The sequence below is a fragment of the Thalassophryne amazonica genome, chromosome 18 (assembly GCF_902500255.1).
Source record: "Thalassophryne amazonica chromosome 18, fThaAma1.1, whole genome shotgun sequence".
Taxonomy (NCBI): domain Eukaryota; kingdom Metazoa; phylum Chordata; class Actinopteri; order Batrachoidiformes; family Batrachoididae; genus Thalassophryne; species Thalassophryne amazonica.
In genome coordinates this window covers 49,688,206-49,707,404 of record NC_047120.1, presented here as the reverse complement: position 1 = coordinate 49,707,404, position 19,199 = coordinate 49,688,206, and the positions used below count along the sequence as shown (strand labels likewise).

The 19,199-nt window shown below is 40.6% G+C and overlaps 1 protein-coding gene across 1 annotated transcript in view; it reads left to right on the top strand.

The window, feature by feature from the left end:
* LOC117530861 (protocadherin-15-like) overlaps positions 1–19,199 on the top strand; it is a 520,141-nt gene that overhangs the window by 68,119 nt on the left and 432,823 nt on the right. The window contains 1 exon segment of the mRNA XM_034193803.1: positions 6,155–6,305. Within this exon segment, the coding sequence (XP_034049694.1) occupies positions 6,185–6,305 (121 nt within the window). The 5' untranslated portion in view covers positions 6,155–6,184.

The window sequence follows — 19,199 nt, the reverse complement described above, 5'->3', positions numbered from 1 at the left end:
TGGTACAATTCCCTGAAATGTTATCAGAAAGTAGCAAGTACTTGTACCAATGCAGCATTTGCCAGCAGGGGATATTGTGCTCTCAGAGCACTTTTGTTATTATTATGAAAGGAAACAGTCTACTTGTCAAGTTTGACAAGTCATGCAATTTATTTTCATTTTACTTTAAATAATCATTGTACAGGTAGGTACATGCTATAGCCTGTAAATGTCACTGACCAACATTTCTATTTGTTTTTCTACAAATGTATGTTTTTTGTTTTTAACCATACATTAGATTAAATTAAATTAATTCAACATGTTTTACCACATTTTTTCACATTATGCAATATAAAAATACACAGAATGGCATTATTCCCTTGTGTCAACATTAATGGCTGGTGTCACAATAAGGCTGCTGAGGGCTGTAGCCAGACAATAGCAATTTTATATATACAGTGAGAAAAGTAAGTATTTGAACACCCTGTGATTTTGCAAGTTCTCCCACTTAGAAATCATGGAGGGGTCTAAAATTTTCATCTCAGGTGCATGTCCACTGTGAGAGACATAATCTAAAAAAAAAAAAAACAATCCAGAAATAACAATGTATAATTTTTTAAAATAATTTATTTGTATGTTACTGCTGCAAATAAGTATTTGAACACCTGTGAACATCAATGTTAATTTTTGGTACAGTAGCCTTGGTTTGCAATTACAGAGGTCAAACGTTTCCTGTAGTTTTTCACCAGGTTTGCACACACTGCAGCAGGGATTTTGGTCCACTCCTCCATACAGATCTTCTCTAGATCTTTCAGGTTTGGAGTTTCAGCTCCCTCCAAAGATTTTCTATTGAGTTCAGGTCTGGAGACTGGCCAGGCCACTCCAGGACCCTGAAATGCTTCTTACGGAGCCCCTCCTTAGTTGCCCTGGCTGTGTGTTTGGGGTCATTGTCATGCTGAAAGACCCAGCCATGACCCATCTTCACTGCTCTTACTGAGGGAAGGAGGTTGTTTGGCAAAATCTTGCAATACATGACCCCATCCATCCTCCCTTCAATACGGTGCAGTCGTCCTGTCCCCTTTGCAGAAGAGCACCCCCAGAGTATGATGTTTCCACCCCCATGATGGTTTTCTTGGGGTTGTTCTCATCCTCTAAACCTGGTAAGTGGAGTTGATTCCAAAAAGCTCTATTCTGGTCTCATCTGACCAAATGACCTTCTCCCATGCCTCTTCTGGATCATCCAGATGGTCACTGGTGAACTTCAAACGGGCCTGGACATGTGCTGCTTGAGCAGGGGGACCTTGCTTCTCTGCAGGATTTTAAACCATGACAGCATCATCTGTTACTAATGTAATCTTTGTGATTGTGGTCCCAGCTCTCTTCAGGTCATTGACCAGGTCCTCCTGTGTAGTTCTGAGCTTTCTGAGAATCATCCTTACTCCACAAAGTGAGATCTTGCATGGAATCCCAGACCGAGGGAGATTGACAGTCATCTTGTGTTTCTTCCACTTTCTAATAAATAATCATAACAGTTGTTGTCTTCTACCAAGCTGCTTGCCTGTTGTCCTGTAGTCCATCCCAGCCTTGTGCAGGTCTACAGTTTTGTCCCTGGTGTCCTTAGACAGCTCTTTGGTCTTGGCTATGGTGGACAGGTTGGAGTGTGATTGATTGAGTGTGTGAACAGGTGTCTTTTATACAGGTAACAAGTTCAAACAGGTGCAATTAATACAGGGAAAGAGTGCAGAATAAGAGGGCTTCTTAAAGAAAAATTAACAGATCTGTGTGAGCCAGAATTCTTGCTGGTTGGTATGTGTTCAAATACTTATTTGCAGCAGTAAGATACAAAGAAATTATTAAAAAAATCATACATTGTGATTTCCGGATTTTTTTTTTTGTTTTGTTTTTTTTAGATTATGTCTCTCACAGTAGACATGCACCTAAGATGAAGGAAAAACATTTGGAATTATTCACATAACTCATCAGCAAGGCCCTGGCCATTCTGAATCGTTTTGAATTCGTGAGCTAGCACTCTCCTGGGTGATTCATAAAAATTCTGCAGCACAGAAAATATACCTTCTCCTTCTGTGCTGCATTTGGCAGAGAGAATATTTCTCCAGTGTCGGGGGTGTTGTACCAGTTTCCTCTGCAGGCTTCCTCTGACAGCCTGTCTCATCTTGATCACAGTCCACCACACCTGCTTGCCATTGCGGAGAGATCGGCGCACAAGAGTTTAATATTTTATACTCAATTAAGAGCAGCGGTGAGTCCAAAGAGTACACTTCATTTGGAAGAGTTCCAAGTTCAAGCCCCTGTGAGAGCTCGATGTCACTGCTGGGATTTAGTAGAATAACACAATTACAATTTCCCGGTCAGCCAGCGCCATCATTTTTCAGAGGGAAGGGCCATATTTAACGGGCTCTGCCACTGCCATCTCCACCAGGGGAACTGAGCAAATCAGCACCACTTAACAGTTATTTATTTTAAATAACCTTCATGTCCCAGTTGAGGTGCCTCCATGTCCCACACTTTGAGAAACACTTGGCTACGGGTATAGTGACAATCCAGTTGCACCACGTTGTGGTAAACAGTCTCTTGCTGGACTACTAATTTTTGAGAGGGTTTGTAAAAAATCTCTAACAATATAAAATTGCTGATCTTTTTGTGGAACTTGTATTGACTTTCTGAATTTTGTCCAAAATTCCGGGAGTTGTTGAGTGTCGTAGCCAAAGAAATTAAAAATCAACGACAGTAGCGCTACACGGAGACAAGCACTGATAGCTGTAAGGCGCTACTGGATTACTACGAGTAATCTAATAGTCCTACTGCATTCTGTTGTAGAGCTACTAACATAGTTCTGTAGAACCGCTGGGCATGTGCGGAAATTTCTCGCATCTGCAGGAAATCTTACTTCCATCATCCGTTTTGCATGTTAGACAGTTCTTTGTTGTATTTTGTTGTATTTTATCTTTATTATTGTTAGTATGACCAATCTAATTGGATTAGAAATATGTATGGTCTTTTATTGTGAGCAGCCCAAGACACACATATGAAATTTGTGCAGAAAATTTAAAAGCAATAAGGTTGTTCATTCGGGGTTTTCAGATATCCCATAATCCCTTGTGCGCCAGAGAGTCGCTGCAGTCAAAACAACATAGAGAATCCACATAATGACAATTGTAAATGAATATTATACTACAAAAATGTAATTTTTTTATGCTTTTCATCACGTTAATAAGAGACTGCTGCATGATACCCTGAAAACTTGTAACAATTATAACAAAAGGGGAGGGGGGAGGTGATGGTCTAGTGGTTAACGCATTGGGCTTGAGACCAGAAGATCCTAGGTTCAAATCCCAGCCTGACTGGAAAATCACTAAGGGCCCTTGGGCAAGGTCTTTAATCCCCTATTGCTCCCGGTGTGTAGTGAGCGCCTTGTATGGCAGCACCCTGACATGGTGAATGTGAGGCATTATTTGTAAAGCTCTTTGAGCGTCTGATTCAGATGGAAAAGCGCTATATAAATGCAGTCCATTTACCATTTAACAAATAATCCGTGTCTGCTACATTTAATCTGTGTGGACTTTAATAAGCACAAACCAAATTTCAGACATATTATATATATTAGTCTGGAACAAAGAGGACAAACAGTGTTGTAAAGAACAATAATCAAGACGTTAAAGAGCAAACTTCACTTTCCCCCGGAACGACATGATCAGGAAGCGAGCGTAGCTCATAGCGGCTCCCATAGAAAATAACGGAGAGACAGCCTGTTATGCTCACATGTTTACATAAAACAAACGCAATAACTATGTCTAAAAACCCAGAGAATATATTCACGAGAGTTTTAGGCACAATATAAAAATAGTTTGATGTTGCAGTGTTAATGCTGTTGTCCGTGTCCGTCGTATACGACGGCTAAGACCAAGCTTTACTAAATTATAAATAACTTGTTCATGATACGAGATAGAAACTTACTTTTGTTTTGCTGAAAAGTTAACTCCGCGGACTTTCGAGCCAGCCATCGGCCATCTTTGTACTCCTCATAGAAGCTGTGTGATGACATGCGCAATGTGAGTGTCCAATCAGAATTGGTTCATCACATGGTTTTCCAAAATCCAATTGTGAGGCAGATTCACCTCACGTGAAAAGCCAAAGATCGTTTTCAGGAGTGATGTTTTACTAGTTGGCCCATTTGAATAACCCCTGGGTGCTCCGATGAGTACATACTATTGGGCTCCAAATGCGCCCTGCGCCATTATGCACAGCGATCAGTGAAGCAGACGGAGAGCCTCTGATGACAATCTCACGTGCTCAAACAAAGAGTGTGTAACTATCAGGATTGCTCCACTTGTTTGCATGTGAATGTTACTGGATTACTCTGTTGCTTTCTTGGCATAAAGCACTGTTTACCATATCATTGGACAACAAACTGCATAGACCATTTTGTATATATTGTTCAAAATGTGCATTTGTGTTTATTGTTTGCACCTTTTTGTTGTACAGTCTTTCACACAAGACCACAAATTACCTTTGTAAAGTGTGAAAACAGTTGTTTATTATAGTTTGCTGTGTGTTTTGAATAAATGTGTGTGGAAAATTATTTTTCGCTTTATTTTTTCCTTGGTTATTTTTGATTGTAAAGCTTTATTAAACTTATAAAACACAACAGGGGTGGTGGCCTACTGGTTAATGCGCTTGGTTTCAGTGCAGAAGGTTCCGGGTTCAAATCCCACCCCTGCCACATTTCTCCATGTAATGTGGAGTTGCGACAGGAAGGGCATCCGGCGTAAAACCTATGCCAATTCAACATGCAGATCCACCTCAGATTTACTGTGGCGACCCCGAGTGCAAACAAGGGAGCAGCCGAAGGGACTTACCTTTATTAAACTTATACAAAAACACAAAACATATATATTCTGAAAGCACAGGTTGTCCTGAAAACAAAAAGAGACATAAAACTTGATTGTGGGATGCAGGGAGAGCTGTTAACAGCAATAATAAAACATTTATGCCAGGCGAGTGAACTGTCCAAAAAATGCCCCTGGACCCCAAAGGGTTAAAGTGCAGTGTGATCAGAGCTTCTCAATGCAGTTCTCAATGCAGCACGGCGACCTCTCTGAGGTTTTGCGGGATTTGAAACCTGAAAGCCTCAATGTGAATGTAAGAAATCTTCTGTCTTTTACGTCAATGCATGAAAAAGACACTGCAGTGTACTGACGTCATGTCCGATGTGCACCCCGCCTCTTGCCCTGTGTCTCCTCCAGCCCCCTGTGCCCCTCGATTGGAGTAAGAGTGTATAGAAAGTGAATGAATGAATGAAAGAAAAAGTACAGCAAAAGTGTATCTCGCTTGTGTTGTGAAGTTGATTTCTGTTGGAGGTCATCTGAGCTCACTAAATATGTGCAAATAAGTGGGCAGAGTGAATGTCCTGTGAGTTTGTGCTGCATTATTGCAAAGTAATCAAGCACAGTTTGTGGGCACCGCAGACACAAATGTTGTTTTGATGGAGAACATCAAAGGAGTCCTATTTTCCCTGTAGCAGTACATGCTCACCATACCAAATGGAATTACCCACAACCGACGCCGACACACATGCAGAAAACCTATATGCACGCACACGGGTGAGGTTTCAAAACCAAACGTGCTTCCAAGCGTCAGATCTGGCACATTTCCTTCTGCAGGATTTGACCTGTTGTTGGCGCTGCAAAGGTGTTTCATCCTCTATCGTCATCCACGTGTTTCTTGACTTCATTGTCCCTGTGAAACCACCGTATGCTTTGATGCACAAGCGAGAAGAATGATCAAAGATTTTAGTTGTAAAGTGGAAAATTAATATTGAGTTTGACATTTTTTCAGGATGTGCGCTCCGGCTGTACGGGAAGCACACTTTGATTACTTCGATGAGAAGGTGGGAGCTCGGCGCGACGCCTGCTGCTTCTTTCAGTGGCAGATGTCAAAATCTGGCTCTGTTCGTTTCGCTGCCAAAAAAAAAAAGAAAAAAAAGAAGCGAATGCTGCAGCATTGAAAAAGGACTTCACATTCGCTGCACCTTATTTATTTATTTCTTTCTTAATCTTTTTTCATGAATAGGACTGCAGTGACTTACCTGCTGCTGCTTTACTGTAAAAAGAAGTGACCCGTGTTAATGCGGTTCCCTCCTGTCGTCTTTGTGCAGGTGGATGCTTGGTGAAGCGTGGTGCTGAAGATGGTGAAAAAGCACTTAATGGGGCCACTGTCACGGGGCCGGGTCATATGGACGGGTGTAACGTGCACAGGAGTTCTTTATCTAATGCTGCTATCAACGTGTCTCTGCCAAGAACCAGAAGGTACAGAGTTCTAATCTTCTGCCCTTTCACTCACATCACAGCTTCTCTTCCTCATCTTTTTTTTTTTTTTGCTGACTATGTCTCTGGTGTGTCGCTCAAATCACATCTGCATGCTCCACGCCTAAATTAAAAACTAGACAGGCATTAATCAAAGTGCATATGCTTCCGCCAAATGGCCAAAATGTCATGTGTTGTGATGTAAAAAGCATCTTTTCTGATGAATGTATCTCAAATTAGCTTGGAAGTTGAAATATGTCATTGATGAAGAAGTTAAAGATGCATTTTAAATGTCTATTATTTTTATTTATTTATTTATTTATTTGTATTGATGGTTTTAGAGTATCCCAGAATCCTAGCTAGAGAGGGAGGCTTGATAATGGCTCAGCTTAATGGTAACGTTAACATTGAAAATGACATAGACATGCTAAAGCGTTAGCATCAGTCGCGTTTTTAAGTTATAGAATACATCTATCAACTGTTTCAAAAGACCATAACAGGTCAGTTTAACATAAAAAAGGTAAATATTACTCACAGACATATGCTCTTTAGGGTTTTAGCAGGGGAAAATTAAGATAAAGCAAAATAAAACCAAGAACCAACAAAGCAGCAGATCGAAGCACTGCTTCATTGGTTCAAGGTTCTAAGCAAAGCCGCGCTGCAGAAACTCTTGATTACAGACACACTGCAGGGTCTGTAATCAATGTGAAGAAATGATCATTTTCCTGACAAACACCCCCAAAAACAACGGCCACGCTGAAGGACCAATAAGGGAATCGTTAAGAAAAAATGATGTCGATGGATTGAATAATTTCTTAAGAATACCCAAAAAGAACTGGTTCATGACACACAACCCCAGCAACAACACACTTTTTAAAAAATAAAACTCACATTAAAGAATCACAGTTATCTTAGTTAAGCACCTAAATACTTATTTTGGTTGAACTCACCTCCATAACGATGCAATGCTGCAAACAAGTTGCTGCAAACGCTTGTTTACACTGACAACGAAATCTCAGCCTCCCCAGCGAGAACGTGATTACACACGAGAGTTGACACCGTAAAGGAGTCAATTTAAAAAGATATATACTTAATTGACAACTTATAGTAGAATATAACATTACAACTTATGGTGAAGTAACCTGAGCAGTCATACACATATCTGTCTACAATATTTAATTTACTTGTATTTCAGAAAGTTAATAAGGAAAGGCTGCAGTTCTCAAACAGTGTTTCTTGTAGGATTTTATAATATAGTTTTTGAATCAGTGGACCAGTTAAAAATTAGATCAAATTGGCATTTGTAAACAGAATTCATTAAAATTTTAATGCATTATTTTTTATGATATTTTATAGTGTATTTTGATGCACTTATAGTTTGAATATTTTGGTGTATTGATTTATTGCAGTTGGAATCGAATGCAATTAAAGCATAAAATGGCAAATGGGTTTATTAAAATCTCACGGTGACAATAATGGACATACCCCCACCCCACCCCCTTTTTGTAATTAATTACAAAGATTGGTTTTCAAATACCAATATAACTGGTGGTTATCGTGGTCCCTTGTTCATCCACAAAAACAGAACCTCATTAATTTTTTTATAAACAGGATTTTTACTTTGTTAAAAGTGTCTAGTGCCTTGACACTTGTACGAATTTAATTCCCACACCGGCTCCCAATCTGGAGTGCCAGTGAGTAAGCTCACGTTGTTAACTGTGTGCAAGCTGTGCGCGGCTGCATGCAAGTGCGCAAAGAGAATTTTGAAATGTTCAAAAAATCTGGCATGCATAAATGTTGTGCCACATGCGTGAACTAGTGAAAGTTGTGCAACCTACTCGCAAACAATTTTGATGTTGATGCGCATTGATGCATGATGGTGCGTGACATGGCATGTGTGGCACGTCATGACACGCATCGGTACGATTTGATCACAGAGTGGAACATGTACATGACATGTTTGCGGCATATTGAGCAACGTTCACGTGTTACTGATTGTCGTGTAACGTGCGGGCAGTGGAGTGGCAACAAGAGTTCCCGTCAAGTTCGGGGGCGGCTTGAATAATTCACGCATGCCACAGTGTCTTTACTCATTGTGCACTCCAGGTTCACACATTGTTCACGCACTGATCAAAGACATTCGCATGCTTCTCGCGCGTCAGTCAGCAACGAGCATAATGGTCACGTGCCAATCAGGAATGACCGCACACTCGCCAGTGCATATATAGCACGTCTGTTTCCAAAATTTTTTGATTTCAACAACACGTACGTACGTGTCTCTGTTCCATTATATTAAGCCCAGATTTATTTGTCTAATTTACTTTCTGAATGACTTAAGGCCGTCATTTCAGTGTTTGCTAAGTTATGCATGTTTAAGCAAGACCCCAAATCATTGTCAAGCGGGACCACGCGGGACGAATTAATGCAACGATTGCTTTGTGCATGTGTGAAATGGTAGTGGCACTGCATGCCTTGCGGGAACAATGTGCGACGTGCGTACCATGCCGTACACTGAACGTATTAACAATGCGCCAATAATTCGTCAATTAGCTGTGGGTGGTGCGTAACTCTGCCATGCTACTGAGTGACATTGTGTGCCGACGTGCACCATTATTGACCACGCATTGTACGAAGACTACGTGAATGACACGTGAACATGTCCGGAACAGTGCGGAAATCAAGAGGCACGCCCCAACTGACTGAAACGTATTGGGATGACGAATTGTGCGGGAGTGCAGAGCCGAAATGCATGCAAATGTCAAGCTGGCTTTTTTTTGCTCGCTTGTTTGTTGGTTTGTTAGCTTTTTATGGGTGTGTCGAGGGTTGTTTTAAACTTCACTTTGTCCTTTTTGTGCTCATTTGTCTTCATCATTTTGGTGCTTTGTTTTTGGCAACATTGTCACTCCAAAAATAATTCAGTTTAATTACACTGTTTACACCCAGTGGACTGTTTGAATATGAAACCGGATGTTTTAATGTCCTGAAAACGGCACCCAAAGAGGCGACGGAACCCGTTCTCGTGGTCTGTGCTGAGAGGAAAAGCTGCTGGCAGTCACTAATAGAGAGGACAACTTGACAATGCTCCATCATTCTAATTATTTGGAGTTAGTGAATGAACCTAATGATCATTCTGCTCATTTTTCAAGGTAAATTATCCTGAAAATTTGAAATACTGCATGATATTGAAGTGTCATATTAATTCCATGTTTTAATTGTTGAATGAATGAAGTGGTTTGACAAACTAACCTCTAAAGAAAGTTAACTCCACAGGCAGGTGTACCTGATGTGATAGCACTCTGAGCCCAACAGAAATAGAAATGAAGTCATCAACGGGGAGACAGCCAGCCGCAATAATTCTCTTCACTTTCCGCTTGATTTGTCAGAACATTAATATTCAATTTAACACTTTATCCTTGAGGTTTATCTGGTTGACATTTATCTTGCACAGGCTGCAGCCAAAGGTGAACGTGTGTGTATGTGTGTGCTTGGAGGGACACGCTGCCCTCATTGGGGACAGAAAGTGCCTTGAGGATCCCAGCAACCAGAGAAATCCAAGGGGACACCCATAGTTCATCTTGCTGTGGCAGACAGGTAGTTATTTTAGAGGGATGGATGGAGCGGTGTCTGCCTGTTTTGTTGCAATCTAGCAATGGTGGGCACAGTTCCACTAATCTGCTAACCACTAATTATCAAAGCTAACTTTTTGTTAGCAGATTAGCTTTTCAGCTAACGTCAAAAACCATCAGCGGCTCAATTAGCTTCTGCTAAATTTAGTTCCCATAACTTTTATTGGAGAGTCTAGGTGGCTTAATTGGACTGCAGTCATATATCGCTTTTCCATGTGCATGAGACTCTCAAAGCACTTTACACATCAATGCCTCACATTCACCCCGATGTGAGGCTGCTGCCATGCAAGGCGCCCACTACACACTGGGAGCAACTAGGGGATTAAGAACCTTGCCCAAGGGCCCTTAGTGATTTTCCTGTCAGGCTGGGATTTGAACCAAGGATCCTCTGGTCTCAAGCCCAATGTTTTAACCACTAGACCATCACCTCCCCTCACAAATGTTCTTGCAGAGTCACTCTGTTTTTAAGAACTGCCCACTGCACACAAAGATTTACCCTATAGTACAATACTGTGTGTATTTCTATACATATAATTCTATGAGATGATGCAAAAGCCGCTCAGAGTGACCCAAGCAGGATGGAGGAGATTATAAAGCAACGGGAGGCCATACAACATGTTAGAGAACATTTCCTCAAGGAGAATGCAAACGTTTCGAGTGATACACTATAATTTTCATTATTTCACGGTAACTTTCTTTTTGTCCACTGTCCATTTTTGTTTCCTTTGATGATGAATAGACGTTTCTACCAGCTGAATGGGCTTTTAGTATTTTATGAGCACACGTGATACTTCTGAAGCAGAGGTCTTCAACTAATTCCAGAAAGGGCCAAGAGGGTGCAGGTTTTCTTTGCAACCACCTACTCCACCAGGTGATTTCACTGATTAACTGGCCCGTGTTTTTTGAGTTTTTGGGTTTCTGTATATTGTTGTTTTCTGTTCTCCTGGGTGGATGTGTCCCCTCATGTATGTCATGTGTGCCACGTTTTATCAACTACTTTAACTATTTAAGCACGTTCCAGCCGTTTGTGTTTGCACATGCAAACACAAAACAAATGCATGAAAAACAAATGAATAAAAATACTGACTATTGAGCTGCTTACATACTGTTTTTGTCCACAGTGTAACTTCATGTCTTCTTACCAGCGCTTGTGTGCTTTGACCTATGAACTGGAAGTGTTAACTAGCTCTCTGCGTTTATAAATAGAAACTAACATGTATGATTTTTTGGGTTTACAAATGTTTTTGATCATTAAATTTACTCACTTTACCAGCAAAACAAATGTTGGCAGACTGAAATTTAGCTGAACTAAATTTAGTGGAAGCAAATTGGTCTGCTGATGGTTTTCAAAGTTAGATGAAAAGCTAATCAGCAAACAAAAACATTAGCTTGCTAATTAGCAGTTAGCAGATTAGCAGAACTGTGGCCACCACTGCTTTCCCAAGTAGTTTGGCCAGGAATCAGACTCAGGTCTACATTTTGGTCAGCTAGCTCCATAGGCGGCGCCAAGGGGGCGCTAGGGGGGTGCTAGAGCTCCCCCCTGGATTTGTCATAGCACCCCCATAGCACCCCAAGAAAATAATTCCTCATTTATTATTTAAATTTAATTTCATCCCATTTTTAAGGCCTTGTCTACACGGAAACTGATTTCTGCTATACAATCTTTTTCTTTGTCATTTTCAAAAAGTGTTCCATTCAATAAATATCTCCGTTGTCACAGATCCAGTGAAACCACGTGAAAATGTTGTAGTACACATGCCAGGCCTGTATGTAGCGCTGTAACGCTTCTACAAAAAAATGGAGAAGAAGACGTGAGGCTAATGTAGCGACGAAAGCTAACACTTTAGAAGCCGGCTCACAGATTAAAGTTTTTTAATCTGACCTGTTGCCAGAATTCATCATCACAGATGAAAACTGCTGTGCACATGACACCCTTGTTTTGGACTATGACATCTGGAAATGCGTTAATTAATTAGAGGTTTAAAGAAGCCACTCAGCGTCTCTGCTCTGGGTGAGTTTTTCAGACTGAGCATGACACACTCTCACGAGCGCCACTCTGAGCAGGGAGTGAGCATGAGGATGGCAACACTTTGTCCCACCACCAAGAAATCAACAACAACAAAAAAGCTAAATTAGACTGTTAACCCTCTGCGGTTCAAGGGCATTTTTTCAGTTCACTCACCTGGCATAAATGTTTTATTATTGCTGTTAACAGCTCTCCCTGCAGCTCAAGTTTTATGTCTCTTTTTTTTTCAGGACAACCTGTGCTTTCAGAATATATATGTTTTTGTTGTATTTTATAAGTGTAATAAAGGTTTACAATCAAAAATAGGCAAGGAAAAAATAAAGCGAAAAATAATTTTCCACACACATTTATTATTCAAAACACATGGCAAACTATAATAAACAACTGTTTTGACACTTTATAAAGGTAAGTTGAGGTCTTGTGTGAAAGTCTGTACAACAAAAAGGTTCAAACAATAAACACAAATGCACATTTTGAACAATATATACAAAATGGTCTATGCGTTTTGTTGTCCATTGATATGGTAAACAGTGCTTTATGCAGATAAAGCAACAGAGTTATCCAGTAGCATTCACATGCAAACTAGTGGAGCAATCCTGATAGTTACACACTCTTTGTTTGAGCATGTGAGATTGTCATCAGAGGCTTTCCGTCTGCTCCTGCTTTCACTGATCGCTATGTGTAATGGCACTGAGTATGTACTAATAGTATGTACTCATTGGAGCACCCAGGGGGCTATCCGGTTGTTAAGCGCTGATGTAACGCATCACGTGATAAATCTGTTTCCGGATCCAAAGACCTCCAAGTTTACAATTAAAGTTACATCTGTTTGATCCTTTTAAGGATTTACAGTTTAAATTTAGTTTGTGTTTACATTGTGCACAAACCTCCGTCTCTCCCTTCTCCGCCTCCACCTCCGTTAACCGCATTCGTCTGGTTCTAGGGTCAGAACACTTAATAAAACTTTTTTTTTCTTTTACTTTACATATTTTATTATGCACAGGTAAAATATACATGCCTGTTTGTTAATAATAAATTATTTATTACAATAAACAGAATGTTTAAGTGCAAACTTCACTTTCCCCCCGAACGACATGAACAGGAAGCCATCACAGCTCGCAGCAACTCCCATTGAAAATAACGGAGAAACAACCTGAGTGTCTGACATTTTTCCATAAAACAAATGCAGTAAGAACGTCTAAAAACCCAGTTAATATATCCAGGAGAGTTTTAGGCACAATATACAAAGAGTTTTATGTTGCGATGTTAATCTGTTGTCCGTGTGCAACGGTGTAAGTGCAGCCTGATCAGATCGTCTCAGTGCAGTTCTCAATGTTAATGACAGCGCGCCTTTTTGTTTGGAGCTGAAAGTTGAAAATCACATGATGCGTTACGTCACACTTAACAACCAGATTCATACGGGCCAACTAGTAACATATCACTCCTGAAAACGATCTTTAGCTTTTCACGTGAGGTAAATCTGCCCTACGATTGGATTTTGGAAAACCATGTGACGGTGAACCAATTCCGATTGGACACTCACATTGTGCATGTCATCACACAGCTTCTATGAGGAATACAAAGATGGCCGATGGCTGGCTCGAAAGTCCGCGGAGTTAACTTTTCAGCAAAAAGAAAGTAAGTTTCTATCTCATATCATTCAAAAGTTATTTATAATTTAGTAAAGCTTGGTCTTAGCCGATGCATACGACAGCGTCGGCCCCAGAGGGTTAAATGACACTGTTAACAACATGTTACAAAGGCAGGGCGATGGCATCATCCTTTCAGTTTTCCACAGTAAGACACGTCTGGCATTTCCAGATTTATGTGGTTAGATAAATATTCCACTCATAAAAGAAAATAAACATAGAGACATTTTTCAAGTCTGTAGAGCCCTCAGATGGTCAGGGAGGGAGTTCCAAATATGAGGGGCATCTGAACAGAAGGCCCTGTCTCCCATGGTGTGAAGCTTGGTGCGAGGGAGACGGAGAAGAATACTGTTGTATGAATGGGAGGGTGTGTGGGGAGTGAGGTGGTCTTTGAGGTGAGCAGGGGGCATTGCCATGGATGCATTGGTGGGTGATGAGAGCAATCTTAAAATGGATTCTGTAGGTGATGGGTAGCCAGTAAAGGTTATGGAGTATAGGTGTAATGTGCTCCTGTTTACATACTCTCATCAGAATTCTAGCTGCACTGTTTTGAATGCATTGGAGCCTTTGAAAGTTTTTTCCAGAGATCCCATAGAGCAGGGAGTTAAGTAGTCAAGCCTAGAGGAGAGAAAGGCATGGATGAGATTTTCAGCATCAATGATGACGTCGTACTGCAGTGAGTGTAGTTGCGAGTTGTTGAAATGGTTCAGTTTTTGCTGCCCAAATATCCATGAGTGGAATTGAAAAGAAGTGAAGTCTGTGTGGCCTAAAGAACTACAGGAGGAACAGCAGTAGGCACAGACAAACCAGTGACCCGATGTCACTCCTGGCAATTACCCCTCAGAGAACACGGCCTCTGGACAGGAACCAAATCATTGATGCTTTTGCTCTTAACCACAACAACAGGCACATTGTGCTGTTATGAAGACATCAATGGTATGTGAAAGATTTTCTCTCTGCCTGCTGTTGGCATTTTTTCCCTGAGGCCATAGACTACATGTGTAGGTCTGCGAATATTTGTATTGAACAGTAGCCTAGGTTTGTGTGTGTGAGTGATTTTGGTCATTCTGTATGTCATTAGTGACTGTCACAGATGAGAATGTAGCTATGAGTACGCATGCCCGCGAATGTAGCAGAGGCTTAGCAGAGAGTCATCACAACACATGAGTCCATAGCACCCTCATGAAAATGCCAAGCTCCCCCATAGCACCTGCAGAAAAATATTTCTGGAGCCGCCTGGCTAGCTCCTTATCCCACTGAGCTAAATGGTCAACACCTGTTGCTCTTCTACAGATCTACTACATGTAGGGCATCACGTGCAAGTGTCCAAGTCCATGCATGCGCTTGTTAATAAATACCTTAGTCATATCATATTGATTTCAAACATATTTCTAAGGTATTTATTAACACACGCCTGTTGTAAAGAATATATGTGCATTCTCTTGAAGTTGTAAGTATCGAATCAGTTCATATGACTGTGGATTTGTCTTTATCACATCTCTTCACCTACAAAATGAAGTTTTTTCTCATTTGTTGGCATGCACTCAAAGAAACACATTATTCTGTTGCATCTACGCACAACAACAATGGTATATTTTAATGAGCTTGGATTTCCAGTTGACAGACAATATCTTAATAAGTTTTGGACCCCTCTTGACGGGAGTGCTGGTATGTTTTAATGAGCTGTAGTCCCAGGATGTGTGGCTGAATCCAGCTGTACAGACCCCTCATGACAAGAGTGCGGGTATGTTTTAATCAGCCTGGGTCCCTTGTTGAGAGACTATATTTACTTTGTGTTTCCCGAGTGACAAGCACATATTTTTAATGAGCCTCCATCCCACAGTGCGAGTCCACACTGTCTCAAATGGCTACTTGCCTGAAAAGTTCCACAGCACTACAGTCATATTTGTTTACCTCAGCAGACACTTCTTGTAACAGCTTAGACAGGAAAAATAATATTTCGGTATTCATACATTCGGAGCTGTTGGTGCTCTGCCGGTCTTCAGTTTCCTTTGGTTTTTGTTTGTTCTTCAGGTGTTTTGAGTTTGCATGGTTGGGCGTGTGTTTGGTTGGGTTCACTAAGGAATGTTCCTTTTCTTTGCTTTTACCTGGGGGAGTCCTGAGTTGCATTTACAGCGTGATACAATTTGCTGTCCACTTGTTTTTTTGTGTCTTTGAGCTGGTGGAAGAGACATGACCCTTAATGCTTTGCAGGTTGTCCTGCATTTTCTGGTGGGATAATGGGATTCAGATCTCTCTTTGACCTTTCTTTCTCCTCATCTCTTTTCTTCATTCTGATGCAGGTTGGATTCTATTCAATTTATTTATATAGTGTCAAAGCGCAACATGAGGTGCCTTAAGGCACTGCACACAAGCAAGGTTTGAACCTTACCCACCCAATGAGCAAGCACGGTGGTGACTGTGACTCCGAAAAGACTCCCTCAGGTGTTTTTATGCCCCAATGAAGTTGTTATACCTCCCGCTCAACAGACTTGGGGCGCATGATGTTTTCACCCTATCCGTCCATCTGGGCGTATGTCTGTAAGCCCTTTATTTCTACACTATAACGACAGAACGACTTGTATGATTGAAACGATTCTTGTTTGTGTATTGTGGAAGGTTAGAGGAACGTTCCTTTAAAAATGGCTTTCATCCATTATCTAGTACGGCCACTATGGATGTCTTCTTCATTTTTGTGTCTGCAAAATAAGTCAACGGTACCTCATCTGATTGAAACAACTTGACCTGGGAGAGGCTAGAGGAAGGTTCCTTTTGAAAATGTGGGTCATTTGTCATCCATTATGGACACCACAGGTACTATTTAGATTTTTCTTTCTGTGCAGTAAGTGAAGAGCACCTCGTGTGATTGAAACGCTTGAATGAAACTGGTGATACAACAAACAGAAGTTGTACCATGCATAGTTTCTCCAACCACATCCACGCAAGCCTATAACTCCGTCAGAGTAGTCTGGGTGTCTCAGTGGCTTCCCTCGTGAGCCTCCTTTCAGCATGGTCCCTCAATTTTTGGGAAATACTTTCTTGCATTGCATTGGTTGCATTGCTCAGTTGTGATTTTGGCCCATCCTTCCACACAAATAGTCTTTAAATCTTGAAAGTTCCGGGAACCTCTTCTATGAAATAGTTCTTTCTATAGATTTTCTATTGGATTCAAGTCAGGTGATTGGCTGGGTCACTCTAGCAACTTTATTTTCATTCTCTGAAACCAAATGAGAGTTTCCTTAGCTGTGTGTTTGGGATCTTGTCTTGTGAAATGTCCACCCTTGTTACATCTTCATCATCCTGATAGATGGCAGCAGGTTTTTATTAAGAATGTCTTGGTACATTTTTCCATTTATCCTTCCGTCAGTTATATGAGGTTTGCCAGTGCTGTATGCTGAAAAACAGCCCCTCACCATGGTGTTCCCACTTCTAAACTTTATTGTTGGTGTGGTGTTTTTGGGGTGATGTGCAGTGCCATTTGACCTCTAAACATGTTGTGTATTTTGACATCCAATGTGTTAAATTTTGGTCTCATCTGAGCAGACCATATTCTCCCAGTATTTCACAGGCTTGTCTAAATGTTGTGCAGCAAACTTTAAATGAGATTCAACATGCTTTTTTCTTTAATAGTGGAGTCTTTTGTTGTGAGTGTGCATACAGGCCATGGTGGTTGAGTGCATTACTTATTGTTTTATTTGAAATAATCGTACCTGCTAATTTCAGGTCTTTCTGAAGCTCTCCACAAGTGGTCCTTGGCTCTTGGACAAGTCTTCTGATAATTTGTTTCCCTCCTTTGTCAGAAATGATGTTCTTCCCACTTCTGGATTATGGCCCAAACACTGCTCACTGGAACATTCAGAAGTGTAGAAATCCTTTTGTAACCAATGCCATCAATATGTTTTGCAACAATAAAGTTGCAAAGATCTTGAAAGAGCTTTGTTGCTTGTACCCATCATGAAATGTTTCTTGTGTGACACCTTGGTAATGAGATACCTTTTTATAGGCCATCAGTTGGGACTGAACCAGCTGATATTAATTTGCACTGACAAGGGACAGGACTGCTTTGTAATTACTGATAGATTTCAGCTAGTGTCTCTTTCTTGGTATGTGTGGATTACTTGGGTTCTAACCTGCATCTGGTGAAATTGTCATGTCAGTATTCCATTTAGAAATATTTTTACTGACAAAAAATGGTGATGTGTTCAATACTTATTTTACCCACTGTATACTGCACATCCATATCTACACAGACATAATAATTTATTATTAATTAAATTAGAATTCATATATTTTTTCCATTGTGTTCCATTTTTGTTCACATTCACATTTTTCATTTGTTCCACTGCTATTTATTGTTCTTATCAAATTTGTATTTTCGCAATAAATGAAAATGATTCCTCAAGGTGAATAAAAGAACTGATCCTGTGGCTTGGTCAAGCTATTATGAATTTGATTTAGACTCAGTGTTATATAAAGTACTAATCTAACTGGTATGTGTTGAAAAAGATCAGGGTGAAATGCAAAGCCTCTGCTCTGGTAAGTGCCTTGACTTGACTGATTCTGAATTCATTTGAAGCCTGTGGCATGTGGACGGCACTTCAATGGCTTTTTGAATTGAATGAGAACAAGCTGCATTATCAGGCATGGAAAGATTCCTGTTTGACTTGTTTTACATTGAGCCTGGTGGGTTTTTGCCTAAATGTATGCATGTATTAATTTGCACCTTTATCTGTGCATCTGCATGTTAACTGTGTCTGATATTAATGTTACTGATGATTCTGTTGCTCAGCTGCTGGGTCCTAAATGAGGAACCCTCCATTGCTTGTCGAGCTCAGACAGGCACAATACTATATCCAACAGATAGTTTCTCGCCTCTCTTGCATTGTCTTTCTCAGGCGTTCTGCAGAATGTTCATTTTACAAAGGAGCCTGACTCCACATAGATGTCAGTTACCCATTAATACTGATTGCCTTTCAGTCACAGCACTTAGACCAAATTATATTTCCTGGCCTTAAAAAACAAGCCTCTACAAGTCACACTTTTCATCATACAAATGGAGAGATTAGATTTAAATTTGTATCTCTATAGAAGTTGGTTCTCAATTTTGGACATTGTAAAACCCAAATATACCATTATATGCCTGATTTACTAAGATTCCAGTGCTACGTTCTAAATTTTTGTGCGTTAGGTTGGTGAATGTTTTGCTGGTGATATACTAATAATAATTGCACATCTAGTCCTTAACTTTTAAGATTGAGAGGTGCGTGGGAAGAGTTCATGGAGTCATGAGATCACTGGACAGAGGTGTTTGTCAGTGTCGATATTTATGTAGGAGAATGAAGGTCCACGTATTTAGGGTCCTGGTGCTTCCTTTCATACAATAAATATGGGTGTGAGACTTGGATGCTAACCCGGAACCTAAGGCGATGACTACTGGGTGTTTGGTACTAGGTCACTGCTAAGGATCCTTGGGTACTAGGGATGCAAATCTCATCGCTGACAACGATTCGAAACACATCTCGATACGGTACCAGCGATACAATTCATCTTGTGATACATGATACCGACGATACGATGTGATACAATTCACCCGTTC